Source organism: Argentina silus (assembly GCF_951799395.1).
Source record: "Argentina silus genome assembly, chromosome: 15".
In the NCBI taxonomy this organism is placed as follows: Eukaryota; Metazoa; Chordata; class Actinopteri; order Argentiniformes; family Argentinidae; genus Argentina; species Argentina silus.
In genome coordinates, this window is record NC_139669.1 from 12,849,913 (window position 1) to 12,866,853 (window position 16,941).

General features: G+C 44.1%; 1 protein-coding gene across 1 annotated transcript in view; it reads right to left on the reverse strand.

Annotated features, from left to right (window-relative positions):
* fat2 (FAT atypical cadherin 2) overlaps positions 1-16,941 on the reverse strand; it is a 39,929-nt gene that overhangs the window by 10,173 nt on the left and 12,815 nt on the right. The window contains exons 7-19 of the mRNA XM_083686359.1: positions 14,685-14,824; positions 14,139-14,414; positions 13,532-13,742; positions 9,253-13,302; positions 8,823-9,019; positions 8,400-8,553; positions 7,527-7,760; positions 6,431-6,820; positions 3,705-3,916; positions 2,990-3,127; positions 2,412-2,555; positions 1,409-1,606; positions 345-1,143 (exon numbers count right to left, since the gene is read on the reverse strand). Coding sequence (XP_083542485.1) covers positions 345-1,143; positions 1,409-1,606; positions 2,412-2,555; positions 2,990-3,127; positions 3,705-3,916; positions 6,431-6,820; positions 7,527-7,760; positions 8,400-8,553; positions 8,823-9,019; positions 9,253-13,302; positions 13,532-13,742; positions 14,139-14,414; positions 14,685-14,824 — 7,143 coding nt within the window. The remainder of the gene's footprint in view (positions 1-344; positions 1,144-1,408; positions 1,607-2,411; positions 2,556-2,989; positions 3,128-3,704; positions 3,917-6,430; positions 6,821-7,526; positions 7,761-8,399; positions 8,554-8,822; positions 9,020-9,252; positions 13,303-13,531; positions 13,743-14,138; positions 14,415-14,684; positions 14,825-16,941) is intronic.

Here is a 16,941-nt window from a genome sequence, read left to right on the forward strand (position 1 = left end):
TGATCAAACAGATATTTAAAGATGGAATCTATTGAGGCTCCAACAAATGGGAAAACAACCCGAATTCTTTCAGTGTACTGTATCTCCAGCCTCAGATTTTCCCATGTGCTTTCCTTGTGATCTTTGGTTTGTTTGTTGGGGCTTAAGATTTTGCCAATATAGTCAAAATACAGAGGTGATAACCTCCTTCAATGGAGTGCTTTCAGTAAATATGTCTGCCAGGCAAACAGCCACAGGGGCCCAAAACATGCAGATAATGATATAATATACCCTGGAGGCCCCCTGCCCTCTGTACCTGCTAATCCCCCAGGAATGTGACGTTAGAAGTTTGGGTAGGCGCCTACCGTTACAGGAGCAGACGCTCTCCCAGGTATGCTGCGGGGTGATGAAGCCGGTTCGGGCAGTGGTGTAGTGGCTGACTCTATCCCTGCTCATGATGACCGAGTTCCTGCAGCCTCTAGATGGGCATCCGGTTCCTCTGCATCCATTGTGGTGGACATTGAGAACATTTAAGCCCAAGTTTTCCTTTATATCCGAGATGATAGCTGTGAGACGGTTGGTGGGTAGAGGTTCCACAGCACCACCGTGTGGCCTCCATAGCAACAAGGCCTCCAGGGAATTGGGTTCCTGCTGCAGGCTGACCATGTGGAGGTCCTGCCTGGCTATATTCAGGGCCGTGCTGAGACTGCGCTGGAGGTCTCTCCAGTAGTCACCCAGGAACTCCTCTGGGGAGAGCCCAGCCAACTGCAGGGTGAGCCCAGAGTCCAGGGCCTGCTGGGTGGGCGTCCATACGTAGACCCGCACCCCGGCCCAAACGTTGAACTTCCCATCAGAGACGCTTACGTTCAGGGAGTAGAGGCCAGTCTCTAGATCCTCAGCCGCCCAGATCTTACCATCCACCATGTCCACGGAGAAACGTTCCCCGACCGGGGACTCTGAGACCAGCTTGTAGTAGAGGACGTCGTGGAGGTCTTGGTCGGAGGCGTGGAGCTTGCCGATGACGCGGTTAGAGAAGGTGCTGCCTGTCGTCTTGGTGATGAAGACTTCTAAGGGCACCACAGAGGGTGGGTACTTGCTTTGCTCTGTAACATTGATCTTCACCACACAGATGGAGGAGAGTGGAGGGTGGCCGCTGTCTGTGACCTAGCACAAAAACATGAATACTACACTGTCAAATACAGTATTGTCAGCTGTGTTAATAGTTAGTATTTTATTTTGTTTTTTAAACAAATACTTGAGGTGCACTTGATTTAGTTTGCCCAGTCAAACTATGTTTGGAGTTATTCCAGAAGTGCCATTGCCGACATATACTGTACAAAAACAACATATACTACTTCGACCCAGGTATGATAGTGACCTTCATACCTCCCACACATACTATCGGTTCTATAGCTGAAGGAAGCCTTACTTGTATTTTCAGCAGGTGCTGTGGCTTCACTCTCTTCCTCAAAGGAGAGGAGATGGACAGCAGGCCTCCCTGGTCGATGTGGAAGCTACGGTCCTCGTTCCCAGACACAATGTGGAAAGAGAATGGTGGTCCGTTCCGAGGGGTGTCTCTGTCTGTAACGACCAGCTGTATGACACTGCTACCAACGGCTTCACCCTCCTGTGAAAGAACATGCAGTACTATCATTAGTCACTATACAAAAGAATCCTAGCATCATACTTTCTCCCATCAAATGATCCACAAACCCAGAGGGGCTTTAAAGTAGTGGATTCTATTGATTTTACGACCTTTCAAAACTTTATTTCATGATGACAAATGATGGCAACAGATGTGATGATACAAACACAAGGGACATACTGTATAAATGCTTGGATAAACAGATGAATTTATATCAGTGTGTGTGCGCTTGTCAAGCAATATGCTACCATTTTGGCACAACAATACTGCTTTTCCTGGGATCGTTCCATTTCAGCTGCTGACACACCTGGATCAGGTAATTGAAACAAAGTGCCATGTTGGCAGACCTACGCCTAATTGTTAGTGACCACCTCCATCTAGCCAAATAGCTCTGGCGCATATAGATAGGACAGAGACACAGATACAGAGAGTGGAGAGTGGAGGTAAATGCTCTGTAAAAAAGTCAGCAGAGTTGGCCCTGTAATTAGAGTAGATGAATAAGGGGGTGGAGGGGCTGATATCTACAGGGTAAACAGGCAGAGCAAATACCACGCCACGCATAAATGGCAATGGGAGCCAATCCATAACTGGATGATTGGTTTTTCAGTGCTTGTGTGTGTGTGTGTGTGTGTGTGTGTGTGTGTGTGTGTGTGTGTGTGTGTGTGTGAGTGATTGTGTGTGCGTGCATGCGTGACAGAGAGAGAGTGAGCTAGCCTAGGATAGTGTAGCTAGCCTGTTAGCATGCTGTTGATGTAGGTCGGCTACAGAAGGAATAGCTTTCGTTTACCTGAAGGACCAGCCTGTGGTTGATCTGGGAGAAGACAGGCGGGTTGTCGTTGACGTCGGACACGGTCACGGTCACTTGCACAGCAGTGGACAAGGGAGGGTTGCCTTCATCGGCAGCTTGTACCGTCAGAGAGTAGTGAGTTATCTGTGAGAGAAAGCAGAGACATAGCATAGTTTTGCAGTAAGGCCGACAATTGTCATGAAGTGTGTAATCACTAGATTAAACTATATCACTTAAGCCTGTATTATGCTGTCATAGACAAGATATGAATCATAATATCATAACAAGGGTCAGAAGGTTTTCCTAACCACAGAAAGCCCAAAGTAATTATTGGTCAGGTGGTCGGGGAAAAGTCCTGGCCCAAATCATAACCACTATTGTCATGTTGAAAAGTGACCTTACACTGTAAATACTAACTTTAATGGGGTTCAGAACACAAAATACTTGGGACCACAAAACAGAGACAAAATGAAACAATATCCAGCACAGTATGTGCTTTGAGGAGACAAGGGCAGAAAAAGAGAACCCCATACCACCGTACCCATGTAACCCACCCCACCAAAACACATTCCCCTCACCTCCTCCCTGTCCAGCGCGGTCCTGATAGAGATCTCCCCGCTACGGCGATCAATGATAAACTGCTGCTGCCCATCGCCACTGACTAGTGAGTAGTGGATGAGGTTGTTCAATGGGCCATCCAGGTCAGTGGCAGTCACCTTGGTGGGGGGGGGGGGGGGGGGGGGGGTAGAGGACAAGGGGTAGAGGAGAAGAGAAGAGTGAACATAGGCTTCAATAAACTGAGGTGCTGCTGCTCTTTTATTAAAAAGAAATACTGCACATATGCTTTCCCCCCGCACATTTAATGTGTCAATGTTTCAGTCTGTGACCTTTATATAAAGACTGATAGTGGCTGCTGGTCTTTTGGTCACAACATGAACTGACTCAGAGACTTTTTTTGTCCACTCCAACACAATCCACTACGTTCTCTTGTGTCATCACTCAATTGTTGCACTTCAAAGTCTCCAAATGTTTGAGTAAAGAAGATATAACTTGAAAAAGTGTTAGCATTTTTAATGCAGCCTAAGATGTTCCTGTATCTTCAAGTGTATAATAGTGATTCACCAATAATGAATCGCTATTATCATTAATGTCTGACTGATGACTGATCAGTCAGCCTTGTTAGTCATCAGACTGCGTTTCAAATCAGTTAAGTTCACTCTATTGTCAATGAACCCATTGAATAATATCATCACTGGTTGGTAAGTGATAGGTGAGTCATGCTGTCAATGATACCTGCATCACAAGGCCCCCAGGAGTCAGATCCTCCGAGATCTCGGCGCTGTAGTCCCCTTGGCCAAAAACGGGCGGATTGTCATTGACGTCGGTGATGTTGATAATAACCATGGTGATGTCGCTAAGGGATGACTTGCCTCTCGTCCCTTCCACAGACAAGTAGTATTCATGGCAGAGCTCAAAGTCCAGGGGGCCGTCCACAGACAGAAGACCTGCAACACAAATAACAATATGGCATTGATTTCTGACTGAGGTGTTACCTTTTGGCTCTTTTAGAAACAAAAACAGCCTTAGGAGACAAAGGAGGGGACGTTTTATGTTCCCTTCCCTTTTGAAGACCAGAAATCTTGTTCATTGTTCCTAACATGAACTGGTGGTGCGGGTGCCTTTTGCTAAAGAGTACATGAGTTTCTATAGAATCTATATGAGTTTTAACCTAGGGTAGCTACAGTATGTAGCGCAAGGAGTGTTATTTTGTATAAGATGGATAATGTATTCTTCTAAATAAAAAGTGACAATCTTCCATTATATTGTGTGGATAAATAATGTCCATAGCAGGCAGGTATTTACAATAGTGCAGTGCAGGCCATAGATATGGGTCTTGCTGCTAGTCCACAATAGACATACAGTATACATAACAATCAGGTCAATTAGCTCATTACTTTTCATAGGTTTACAAAAGCCACAAATGGCACTGTGACCACTAATCTATTACAGTATGTGAAAGTGGGCATTTCAAAACTGCAGGAAGAGTGATCTGTATTCTCATCAGTAGCTCCCTTATTGATAGCACCCCTTACAATGTCACAATGGTAATGTCACCGCAAAACCAAAGCCGGTTCCCTCTTAGTGAATCAGATCACACACTTCCCCAAGCCCCTTTTATAAATGATATTATTCACAGCTACAGTCCATTGCTGATTTGTAGTGTTTGTAGAACAGCATCAGAGAGACCTGTCACTGTTCTTATCGGTAGAATGAGGCTGACTGCTGTGGACATGGTTGATTAAACAGACATGAAAACAAACACACCAGAGAGTTTGTTGTGTGTGTGTGTGTATGTGTGTCATGGGGATTAATTGCCAAGTTATTGTGGTCTTTCTCTCTCACACACACATGTCTTTCTCTCTCTCTCTCATTCCCTCCCTCCCTCTCCCTCTCTTTCTCCCTTTCTCTTTATGTGTTTGCTACTGGCATACACAAGTCCCTGGGCTGCCTGCCAGTCTGGTTAGTAACACACTTCACTAAGATAAAACAACATGGCACACTGCAATCATAATCACCAGCATTCTTCCAAACACCCTCACATTTTAACAAGTGCAATATCCCACAGGAGAGATTGCCTTTTTATGTATTTGCTACATCAAGAGCTTTGTTCACCCTCCACCTTATTATTACTATGGTTGGATCTGCCCTTTTGCCTGTGCTCTAAAGCGTCTCATTCCAAACACGGCTGTGCATCAGAATTCTGAGAACGAGCAAGGGGACAGCTATTTGTCACTGTCAACATAAATGACTCCCTTCTCTTCTCTCTCAAGTACCGTGAGTGCGAAATAGATCTCTCTTTGGTTCATTCACCGCGATGGGCTCTTGAGGCTCTCAGGTTTGCATCATTAGTTGCAAAAGATCCTGTCGCAGTGTGAGACAAAATGTGCTATTACAACTCACTTTCAATGTCATGTTGGAATGATGAGTTCTATTTCTCAAATTACACTGCCTTTGGAAAGATACATAGAATGCTGTTCTAATATACCCACAATGTGTGTACAGAGAGAGAGAAAGAGAAGGAGAGAGAGAGAGAGAGAGAGAGAGAGAGAGAGAGAGAGAGAGAGAGAGAGAGATAGAAAGATCACCACATTGAGCCGAAACAATGTTCAAGGATAAGAAACTGTGACATCTACTGGAGATCTACATACAAAACCTGTAACCCAAACATACGTTTGCTACTGTCTCAGTGACTACTAATTTAAAGCACAATATTATAATATTTCATCACAGTACAGTGTAGATGCACTGGTAGAAGGGCATGTCAGCTCAGGCAATCGAAAAAAAATCGATCAAAAGTGTAGCTGGGGAACTGAAGTACTTTTAATGCCTTGGTGTGTAATACATCTTGCTTTGGATTGTCACATCTTTCATCTCTGCCAAAAAGGCAGACTACATTACAGTCAGCATAACCCGCTGTGGCCTTTCCCCTTTCAAGCAACTTTATAAGTAAGTATGTCTTCTATCTTGCTGATGTACTCTTGTGCTTCATTAGTCTCTCTAAGTAAGACTCTCCATTTAAATGGAGAGTATGAAGGCGCACCCACTGAAAAGTGCTGATTGGAGGCGGTACATCCTGTGAATTTCACCAGTGTCACGCAGATTCTACCGACAAATAGAGAGTGCTTCAAATGGAGGTGGGGATTTCAACAGATTTTTTTTTAAATAGATAATTGTATGCACACTATTTCAGCTAACTCCATGTTTTCATTTTGTGCAATGTGTGCACATTGGTTTGTAAACAATAGTATGGGCGGAGGAGGTGGGTCATTCTGTGCAATCCAGGTGGAGCTGAAGGCAAAAAGTGTCGAGGGGTGTGGACTTCCGACAGCACTTTTTACTGCCTGCGCCCCCAGAATCTCAATCGATAGATGAGATTAGTGCTTTATAAACACATTGTATTTGCCCCCAAAACAAGCACTATACATCAAAACAACTTTTTGTACATGATGAAGTCTTACCAGTTCCTGGGTGCAGTTGGAATCTCCTGTCCTCGTTGCCAGATATGATGGTGTAGACGATAGGTTCAGTGGCCGTACCATCTCTTGCGAGAGCGGACACACTGATCACCTCCATCCCCACTGCAATGGATTCTGGTATTTGGGCGGTGTACTCTGAGCTCAGGAAGACCGGCTGATAATCACTGAGGTCGACCACGTGGACAGTCACCGTGGCGATGGAGTGCAGGTGTCGGGGGAGACCACGGTCAGTTGCTTTGACCTTGAGTTCAAAGGTCGACCTGGTTTCAGCGGTCAGTGACCTCTCCAGTCTCAGGATCCCTAAGAACTCGTCTAGGGAGAAGTAGCCGCTATCGTCCCCCAGGAGAGAATACTTCACCTCAGAGTTGATACCTGAGGGACAGAATAATATATCAATATCAGTCTGGTTTCACACTAGTTTGATTTACTTCCAAAGAATGCTAATTATTAGTAAATGATGATATAGCTAAGGGTGCTGATGTTACCAAATCTAAATGTTTGCAGGGAACAATTATGAACATGAAAAATGTATATAAAATGACAACAGATAATACACATTGCTTGTATACGGTTTTGGTGGTAAAGACTGGAAGTACGAGGTACTTGAAGAAGAAGACAAGGAGGTAAAGGTGAATACACCCAGCCAGGGATAATAGACAGAGACATGTTCCTGCACATCCACAGGAGTGGCCTGTTCTACCCCTAATGATGTCTCTCTCCCTGTGAATCACTCCTCAAAATCCCAGATCAAACACAACACAAGTACGCTATTACCACACAGCTGGTCTGTGTCAGGGAGAAAGAATGGGGAGCCTCTCAGTTTGCTTGGCACTCTGTGCTTGGACATGTCTTGTTATTAACCTTTATTCAGTATCACTGATATCACACAGGCTCACTGATGTGTACATTAGAGCAGCAGGTGAGAAAAGGTGTAATAACACGTCTTTAAGTTTGAGAGCATGATAATAGAATGTTCTCTGTATGTCATGATTTGAGGGAGTACAAAGGAAAGAGGCTGCCTCAATGTGCTTCTCTACTTCGCTATCATAAGGGGTCTCTCTAAGGTGGGAGGACGAACCAGTATCAGGGTCCTTGGCGTAGATGACCGTGATGGGCGTCCTGACCGTGGTGTTGTCGAACACGGTCACCTCGTAATGGTTGCTGGAGAAGCGGGGCGGGTTGTCATTCATATCCTTGATCAAGAGGAGGATGTCGGCCTGACAGGAGCGACCACCGCCATCAGTAGCCTTAACAACCAGATCATATTCTGTATCCTTCTCCCGGTCCAGTACAGCCAGGGTGAACAACTCCCCTGCCACAAACAGTCAGAGATGATTAGATAGTGATTGAGAACAGAGACATTTTGGTCCCACTGTAAACAAGGGAACATTTTCAAGGCGTAATGAAGCCATCACAAGATAACATTTTACTCAAAAATGTCTTTGTGGATAGTGACCTCAGTTTACAGTAGTTGTATTTGTGGTGGTAAAAGCAATAAAAAACATACATATCAAAATAGCAGTAAGATAAGACAGAAACTACAATATGGTAAAACAAAGGAATAATAATAAAAAAAATCTGTCTAAAGGAAAAGCATAAATGTTTATGTTCATTTTTTGTTGTCACTCAACACACGACCGTACCATAAACATATCTCATGTCGGTAACATGATATGATAAACCCAGGAGATCCTGAGCTCTGATTTGTTGACAATAATGAAGTGAGATGGATGATGGTGCTATGTCAAACAGGAAGCATGATTAATGAGACGAAGAGCCAATAATGGAAATAGCACAATAGAGTGGCCCTGCTTGGAAAGTACAGACTTGTGTGAGTTCTCTGAGTATAATTATTTGTATGACTGGGAGATGCTATCTATTTCTAAATCAAACAATGGAGTTCACTTAGCCCGGACTTCTATTTAAACCCCAAATAAAAGTGGCATGTTACCTGTCTTTTGATCAAGATGGAACTTGTCTGCGTTGGGGCCGTGCAGGGTGTATGCTACTTGTCCATTGGTGCCAATGTCAGGGTCGGAGGCAGACACCTTCAGTATGAACATGCTGGATGGAGAGTTCTCCATTACAACCTCTGTGTACAGCAACTGTGAGAGAAACAATGCTATTAGCTTCATTTGTATGATATCATGTTATACTCATTTTGTGTGATCACATTTGATAACAGTTGTATTAATAATTGTTAAAAAAAAACACATACTAATACCAAATATAAATTGTTACCCAGTAATTTTACATTAAATACCAGGTAAAGACCAGTAGTAATAGGATAGGTGAGAGGAAGCTTTACTTTTATTCTATTTTTCAGGTTAGGAAAGAAACTACTGGAGTCTCACAGGAGAGTGTGCTGACGTACCTGCTCACACAAGGGACTGTTATCATTGATGTCGAGAACATGGACCTCTACTATGGCAGGGGCCTGAAATCTTCCATCGGTTGCTGTTATCTTCAGAGAGTACTTGTCTTTCACTTCACGGTCAAGAGATTCTTTGAGCATCACCCCCCACTCCTCTCCCTCTTGCACAATGGAAAACTGGCCCAACGAGTCTCCATCTAAACAATATTTAAATGCAATTATTCCTTTGTCAACCATTGGCTTGTAGTTGTGCGGACTGAAAAATCCCTTCATAATCTAGCTGTCAGTCTAGGTCATAAGCCTATTAAACAAATTACCTTCAAGATAAATTAGGATCAGAGTCTTAAGCAAATATTGTTCAGAATAATTAGTGTGCTGAAACTTAAATACTTGCCTAACGTCAGTGAACGTTGTATGAGGAGTCACCCACCTGTAATGTAACATGAGATCTGTCTGTTGTCCTGTGTCACGTCCAGGTCAGTGGTGGTCAGTGTGACGATGACCTCCCCGGGCCTGCTGTTCTCCATGACAGACCCATGGTACACCTCCTCAGTGAACTGTGGCGGGTTGTCGTTCTCATCCGTCACTGTCACCTCCACCAGAACCGAGGATGACAGCTTGACCTCTCCACCGTGGTCAGTAGCCACCACGTGGAAGCTGTAGAACTTTGTCTTCTCACAGTCCGTCTCTCTCAGGGTGGTGATCCAGCCACTCTGGCTGTTGATGGCAAACACCTCGCTGATGTCATGCTCCGCCTCCAGTGTGTAGGTCACCTCACCGTTGGTGTCGGCATCCGGGTCATTGGCGGTCACCTGGATGACGGTGGTGCCCACTGGCATGTTCTCAGCCAGAAAGGCCTGGTACGGGTTGGCCTCAAATACAGGTTGGTTGTCGTTCACATCTTGGACTTGTATGCTAACCGATACCAGTGAGGCTATATTGGTTCCATTGTGATTGCCTTGTGCGATGACGTCTATCTGATACCACTTGGTCTTCTCATGGTCAATGTTCTTCTGGACCAGCAAGGTGCCACTTTCTTTGTCTAGAGTGAAAACCTTATCCCTGTTACTTTCTACAGTGTTACCATTCACCAGGCTATATATGAGAGGCATATCAGAGTCTGCCTTAACTGACCCTATCTCTGTGCCCATGGGGATGTCCTCTGATGCGGAGAAGGTGTAGAGAGGCTCTGAGAACTTTGGCAGAGGAACCTCCGGTGGAACTACTTTGACCTGCACCGGAACGGTGGAGTTGTAAAACGGCAAGCCTCCATCCCGAGCCTTGACTTTGAAATTTAATATCTTGTTCTCTAAACCCACCAGGCTCTCTTTGACACTGACAACGCCTGTGAAGGGGTTAATTTCGATTACATCCTCCGTCACCTCCTCCGCCTCATCAACGGTGTAGGTGACATCAGCATTTTTGCCGTCATCCGCATCATAAGCCATGATCTGAATCACAGGGGAGCCTTTATTGACAGTGGACTGAATGGAGACTTGGTATTCAGACGTTTTGAACTGAGGAGCATTATCATTCTCATCTGTCAAAATTATCTTCACTGTGCAAAAAGCTACTCTCCCTCCACCATCTTTTGCCATAACCTTGATAGCGATCACTCTTTGGGTTGGATTTTCACGATCCAACGGCTGAGATGTTACTATTTGTCCATCATTGTCAATGGCGAATTTTTCATCTGCAAGTTTGTTGATGATCGTGTAGTCCACACTACCGTAAGGTCCATCGTCAGGGTCGATGGCAGCCAATCGAATCACGCGTGTTCCTGCCTCAGCGTTCTCCGCTAGCTCAGCTTCATAGACGTTTTGTTTGAAATAGGGGCTGTGTTTATTAGTGTTCATCATATCAATGTTCACAGGGGCTGTGTTCTGAAAAACGCCATCTGATACCGCCACGGTGAGGTTGTAAAAGGGATCTAAATTCCTCTTGCAAACATTAGAGAAAGAAATAATCCCTGAGGATTCGTTGATGGCAAAATATCTGCCCTCATTCCCAGAGAGAATTTTATATTGTAGATTATTTATGTCTCTGGTGTCGGAATCTGAGGCTTGAATTTTGATGACAAAGTGACCACATTTGGCCTTTTCATCCAGTGTTGCTTCATAATGGGGCTTGTTAAAGCTTGGGGGGTTGTCATTAACATCAGTCACATTGACAATGACATAGGCCTCGCTGCTCATGGGGGTTGTGCCATTATCTGTGGCTTTAATTTTCAAGTGAAAGTATTGTATGTTCTCATAGTCCAGCACCTGCTTTGTAATAATGAGTCCACTCAGGGGATCCATCTCAAAGAAGTCTGTCTGATTCCCCCCCGTCCCTAATATCTGAAAGGTTAAATCTTTATTTCTCCCTGAGTCTTGATCGGTGGCAGATATGTGTAATAATGAGGTGCCTATCGGTAGCCCCTCTGGTATATCTACAGTGTATGTCAGCTTTGAGAAAACTGGGACATTATCATTTACATCTTCCACTTCTATTTCAATTGAGGCCTCTGAGAAAGAGCCTGTCACAGAGTCAGTGGCTCGGACCGTCAATACGTGCATTGTTTGGGTCTCATAGTCCAGCAAATCAGTAACGCTCAAGACGCCTGTTTTGAAATCTATGTGAAAGTTCTTCGAGGCATTCTCCTCCTCCAGATTGTAGATAAGCCGATATCCCTCAGGATTTCTTGCTTGTACATGTAGGATGGTGGTGAAGGGAGATATGTTTTCAGGGACTTTCAGAGGGTAGAGCAAAGTCTGAAAAATGGGGTTGGTGCGATTTCTCACTTGGATATTCAGCTCTGACACAGTTGTCCAACTGGGCACACCCTCATCTGTGGCCAGCACAGTCAGCGAATATTTATTTAAAGTCTCAAAGTCAAGAGGTCGTTGAAGAGACACATCGCCAACATAAGGGTCTATTCTGAAGAGATCAAAGTCCTCCTCCAGTAAATACATAATAGATCCATTTTCTCCAAGATCCCTGTCGGTTGCAGACACTTGAAAGAGTACATCCCCTGGGTCAATGTCTTCCGATATCATCATGGAGTAAGGCAGGTTTAAGAAAGTTGGTGCATTGTCATTGACATCATCTATGTACACCTTAACATGGGTTACTGCCCTGCCAGGTGGACTCCTCATATCTCTCACCTCCACCACAACATCATACACATCTTGTTCCTCTCTGTCAAAGGGGATTCCAGTGGTTTCCAGCACTCCTGACGTTTGCACTATTGAAAACCTGCCCATCGGGTTTAAAACAGAATAGACCAAAGGCTCGTTCAAGTAGCTGCCTGTAGCTCTCAGTACTGCTAAAGTTTTCACAAACGTCACATTCTCCATGACAGTGGCTGCATAGAACCTCTGCTCAAATTCAAGATGGCTGCCAGTCACGTTGGTGACATTTATCTTGACGATAGCAATGTCTTTGTAGAGACCATCGGAGGCTCTGACTAGTAGCTGGTAAAATGGTTTAAACTCTGACACACTGTTTATGGAGATGACTCCAGTGGAAGGATGTATTACAAATTCATTTTGAAGATTGCCCTCACTGATGCTGTATGAGACCACTGAATCTGCGTCATGCGCTACAACTTTAATGACCTCCATCTCTTTGACGGGGGGAGAGATGATGGAGGAGTTATACACTGATGTGGAGAATTTGGGAGGGCAGTCATTGAAATCTAGGACACGGATGGTGACTTTGGCAGGCTTCGCTGCGTACAGTGAGGGCTCCCCAGAGTCCCGTACCTGAACACTGAAGTGATATTCAGCCTTGGTTTCAAAGTCAACTGCAGATATCAGAGAGAGTGTGCCCATGCTTGAATCTATCTTGAAGACCTTTGATGCCTCTGGTTCAAGTATTTGATAGACCAGCAGAGCGTTGGAGTCTCTGTCTTTGTCAGAAGCTTGAATCACCAGAGGCGTATTGCTCTCTCCCACCACCATACTATTTATGTGTGCAGACTCACTAATCTGGCCCAGAAACTCCTTTTGAAGGAAAAAAGGCGGGTTATCATTTTCATCTATCACATAGACATAAATAACGGCATCAGACGAGGCTCCTGCTGAGGTGGTGGCTTTCACTTGGAGCTGGTATGAGAAACACTCTTCGAAATTGAGGGCTTTCTTGACAGAGAGTAATCCAGTGTAGGCGTTCATGAGGAATGTCCCGTTAGGGTCTCCATCTTTAATCCCATAATGCACTGCGGATGGGCTGTTGGCAGAGACGGTGACCACTGGAGTCCCCAAAAGGCTGGACTCACTGACCTCTGTGAAATACTCCTCAGAGTGGAACTTAGGCGGGGTTCGGTCTGAGAGCCTGACGTTGATGTGGACAGAGCAGAGGTCACTTCGTTGAGGGAAACCCTGGTCTGTGGCCTTCACAGTGAGTTGGTACTGCTCCTGGGGTAGGCTATCTAAAGGCCTGGCAACGCTGATACTTCCCAGCTCTCGGTCAATAGCGAAGGCGCTGTCAATGTTTCCTGCAAGATGGACAAAAACAAGCTTCATGAATAGATGATTTCAAAAACTGATACTGGGTTTGAATGTTTAACACTTGCAACACAATTACCTACAAGAGGAATCGATCATGTGAGAATCAAAGAATAAAAGAACACTCAAATTGATCATTATAGCCTACTCAAAGAGAGAGAGAGAAATCTTTCCCATCGAAATAAATAATACCAGGCGTCCTCTAAAACTGCCATCTACCTGAGTGGAAGGAGTAGCTGATCTCAGCATTACTGCCCATGTCCTTATCCAGAGCTTTGACACACAGCACCTCCGTCCCAGTGGCAGCCAGATTAGTGATGCTGCCTTCGTAGCGGGAGCTGGTGAAGGTTGGGGAGTGGTCATTGCAGTCCTCCACGTATATCACTGCCTTTACAAAGTTCCTTTTCACTGGGATCTCTTGATCACGTACCTGTGGATGTAAAGCGGGATGGTAAGGGCAGTGTTGGTGTTTCGTTGTCATATACTGAGGTATATACAACTTATTATTATTTAACTTATATAACCTATACTCAGGTATACAACTTATTATATATATATATATATATATATATATATATATATATATATATATATATATATATGTATATATATATTATATTATTATATTATTACATATCATAATACTTGCTGAGAAAAGATCATAGGACTCTATATATATTATACTCTATAACCCTAATAATGTTACATGTATGCTAACATATGTTACAATACCTGATGGGCAATAACATTCTATTCTATTATATCATTTAGGCCAACATTATGTTTTCAATGTAGTGATAAACAGAAAGAGATTTATTAGGCCTACCATCACAATGAGTGTGTGCATAGAGAGCTTCTCATAGTCCAGGTCCTCGGTCATCACCAGCACACCACTCTTGGGGTCCAGATGGAAGTACTTCATGCTGTCTGGGTGGACACTGCTGTGGATGGAGTAGATAACCCTGCTGTTGATGTCCTTGTCCTGAGCATTGATGTGGAGGATGTCCTTCCATGGAGCCGTGTCCTCTGGAACTCTCACCTCGTACAGGCTCTTCAGGAACATAGGCCGATGCTCGTTCATGTCCAGCACACGTATGTATGCCTTGATGGAGAGTCAAAGGACAGATGTGATACAGAAAGTGGTAATTAGCACACTTAAATGAGAAACATACAGTACTGCACAGTAGGCCTACAGTAGGCCCATTTTAAACACAAATCTTTTCTTTACCTGTAGTAGCCCTACATGTCAAATATAAGTGAATCATCTCTGATTGATAATTCAGGTAAATTAAACATTTTGGTATAACATTTTGAAATGTTTCATGACAAATTGACGCTACATTCCTGAGCATTTCAAACTAAATGGTCTCACCTGTGTGGTTGCAGTCTGATACCCATCTGTAACCCTCACTGTCAGATTATAGTTGGATCTCTTCCCTGCATCCAGGGGCCTGGCTATCACAATGGTCCCTGAGTTCCTCTGAATGTCAAAGTCCTGATCCTCATCTCCACCTGACAGAAAACAGGATAGAAATAAATCAATCAATCACATGGTGACAGTTTGATGGCCTCTATAGGGAAGGCCAAGTAAGGATTTGTGTCTTTCTGTGTCCCAATTCTTTACCCTTTCCCTGAAGTGTGGACTTGTGCACTGCCCCACATGGATATAAAAAAAGGACTGGTATAAGAGATATGGTGAAAACTCCTCGAAGCCCATGCTTACACCAATCCTGTGTTTTTAAATCAATGTGGAGGAGTGCACAAGTGCTCACTTCAGGGAAAGCGGTAGAAAATTGGTATACAGCATCTGTCTGTGAGATCCACTGAGACAGGCTCCATGGGCCCTGGGGGACGACAGAGTGAAAGCCATGGACATACTGTGGCATACGGACACAGGTGGGTTGTGATCCAAAACCAAAATGAGTTGGATGTGGTTGGTGGACAATCATTTCTGCAGACTGCACTGTGGGCAGTTGTTTTGAGCATCTTGAAACCACAATGGAAGTGAAATGTGACTTGGCTTGGGCTGGTGAAGGCAAAAGAGCACCAACTAGACAAGTTCCAGGTATGAGAGAGAGCACTGCCATGTATTGTTCCTTTGAACTCTGGACACTGCAGTGTGTGTGTGTGTGTGTGTGTGTGTGTGTGTGTGTGTGTGTGTGTGTGTGTGTGTGTGTGTGTGTGTGTGCGTGTGCGTGTGCGTGTGCGTGTGCGTGTGCGTGTGCGTGTGCGTGTGCGTGTGCGTGTGTGTACGTGTGTACTTGTGTATGTGTGAATGCGTGTCTGAACAACAACTGAATAACCACTAACATAAAATGAGTGCCTTAACTACAGAGTTGCAAACAGACACCAATTTGTAAGCATCAGGACAATAATGCATACACATCCTTTTTTTACTGCAAGCTAAAATAACAAATCATGTGCTAGCACGTGACCAATGAGCCATTCTCTCCATGCTCAGCCATGTATGTTTTAATGACAGCAAACAAGGTCACTGCAAAGGGGGCCTCCTGTGTCCAACTGTACCAGAATACAACACAATTGTTTAAGGGGAAACATTTGGCAGTAGCAGTCATTGAACAGACGCCTGAAACAGTAGGGGTAAACTCATGCTAGCTCTTCCAGATGGTGTTTATTAAGAAATCCACCTTTTGAAGGCTCACAAGCTTCATTTTGAAGAAGCTTTCCCTTTAGATATAACTAGTGGTACCGTGGGAAAAATAGGATGTTTAAACTTCTAACTTCTCCCATCAATATTTGGATTCTCCTCGTTTGAATAATTAATCAAATGTTTAATTTGTTATTTCGATTTGTATGATGATTTGCGACATATGTATACTGTGTTCAATGCACACATTAGAGGTATCGACGGAGCCTTTGAGAGGGAAACGGAGAAGAAATGTATTGTTTGAAGATCTCTCTGTGTTTCATTTGTTAATAATCAATACATAACTATTTCATTTATACAGGGTTATACAGATGGGGGTCTGAAATGCAGATTCATCAAAGGATGTACATTATGGAAGACTAAAGAACTTGAAACTTTAGAACCCTACTAACTGGCATATGTCGGTAGCAGCAGAGCCTCCCCCAGCCATTTGCTTTCATGGGAATATTTTCACAAACAGATTTTGGTCTGACATCTGGTATTTATTGAAACTGAATATTTTAGTGCAGAGGGAAAAAGTATCACAGTGTAACCATAAACAGTCAACACTCTCACTGATTTGCATCAAACTTATTTCTGCATAAACCTTTTCCTAATAATCATATTTAATTTCCAGAGCAGAGAATAAATCAATGTCTGTAGCAAAATCCCTGCAGTTGAGTTATTTAGGTGTCTTCTTTTTTTCATAGTAATTTAACTGTCAAAGACCTAGATTGCTGATAATGTGGGCTGAGACTGATGGAGACACAGTCAAACAGGACAATAAATACTTGAGAGCATATCTCTGTTTTGGACAGATTTCCTGACACCGGTGCTTCTCTGCCACCATGGGGACTGAAAGCAGATCCATCAGATGCATCGGGCCAGGCCAGGGCAAGGGCCTCTCCTCTAGCTCTCTGGCCCATCATCAGAGGAACTATGCTGGTGCTCTCCCCTGGCCAGGACCATATGCCTCCAGCTG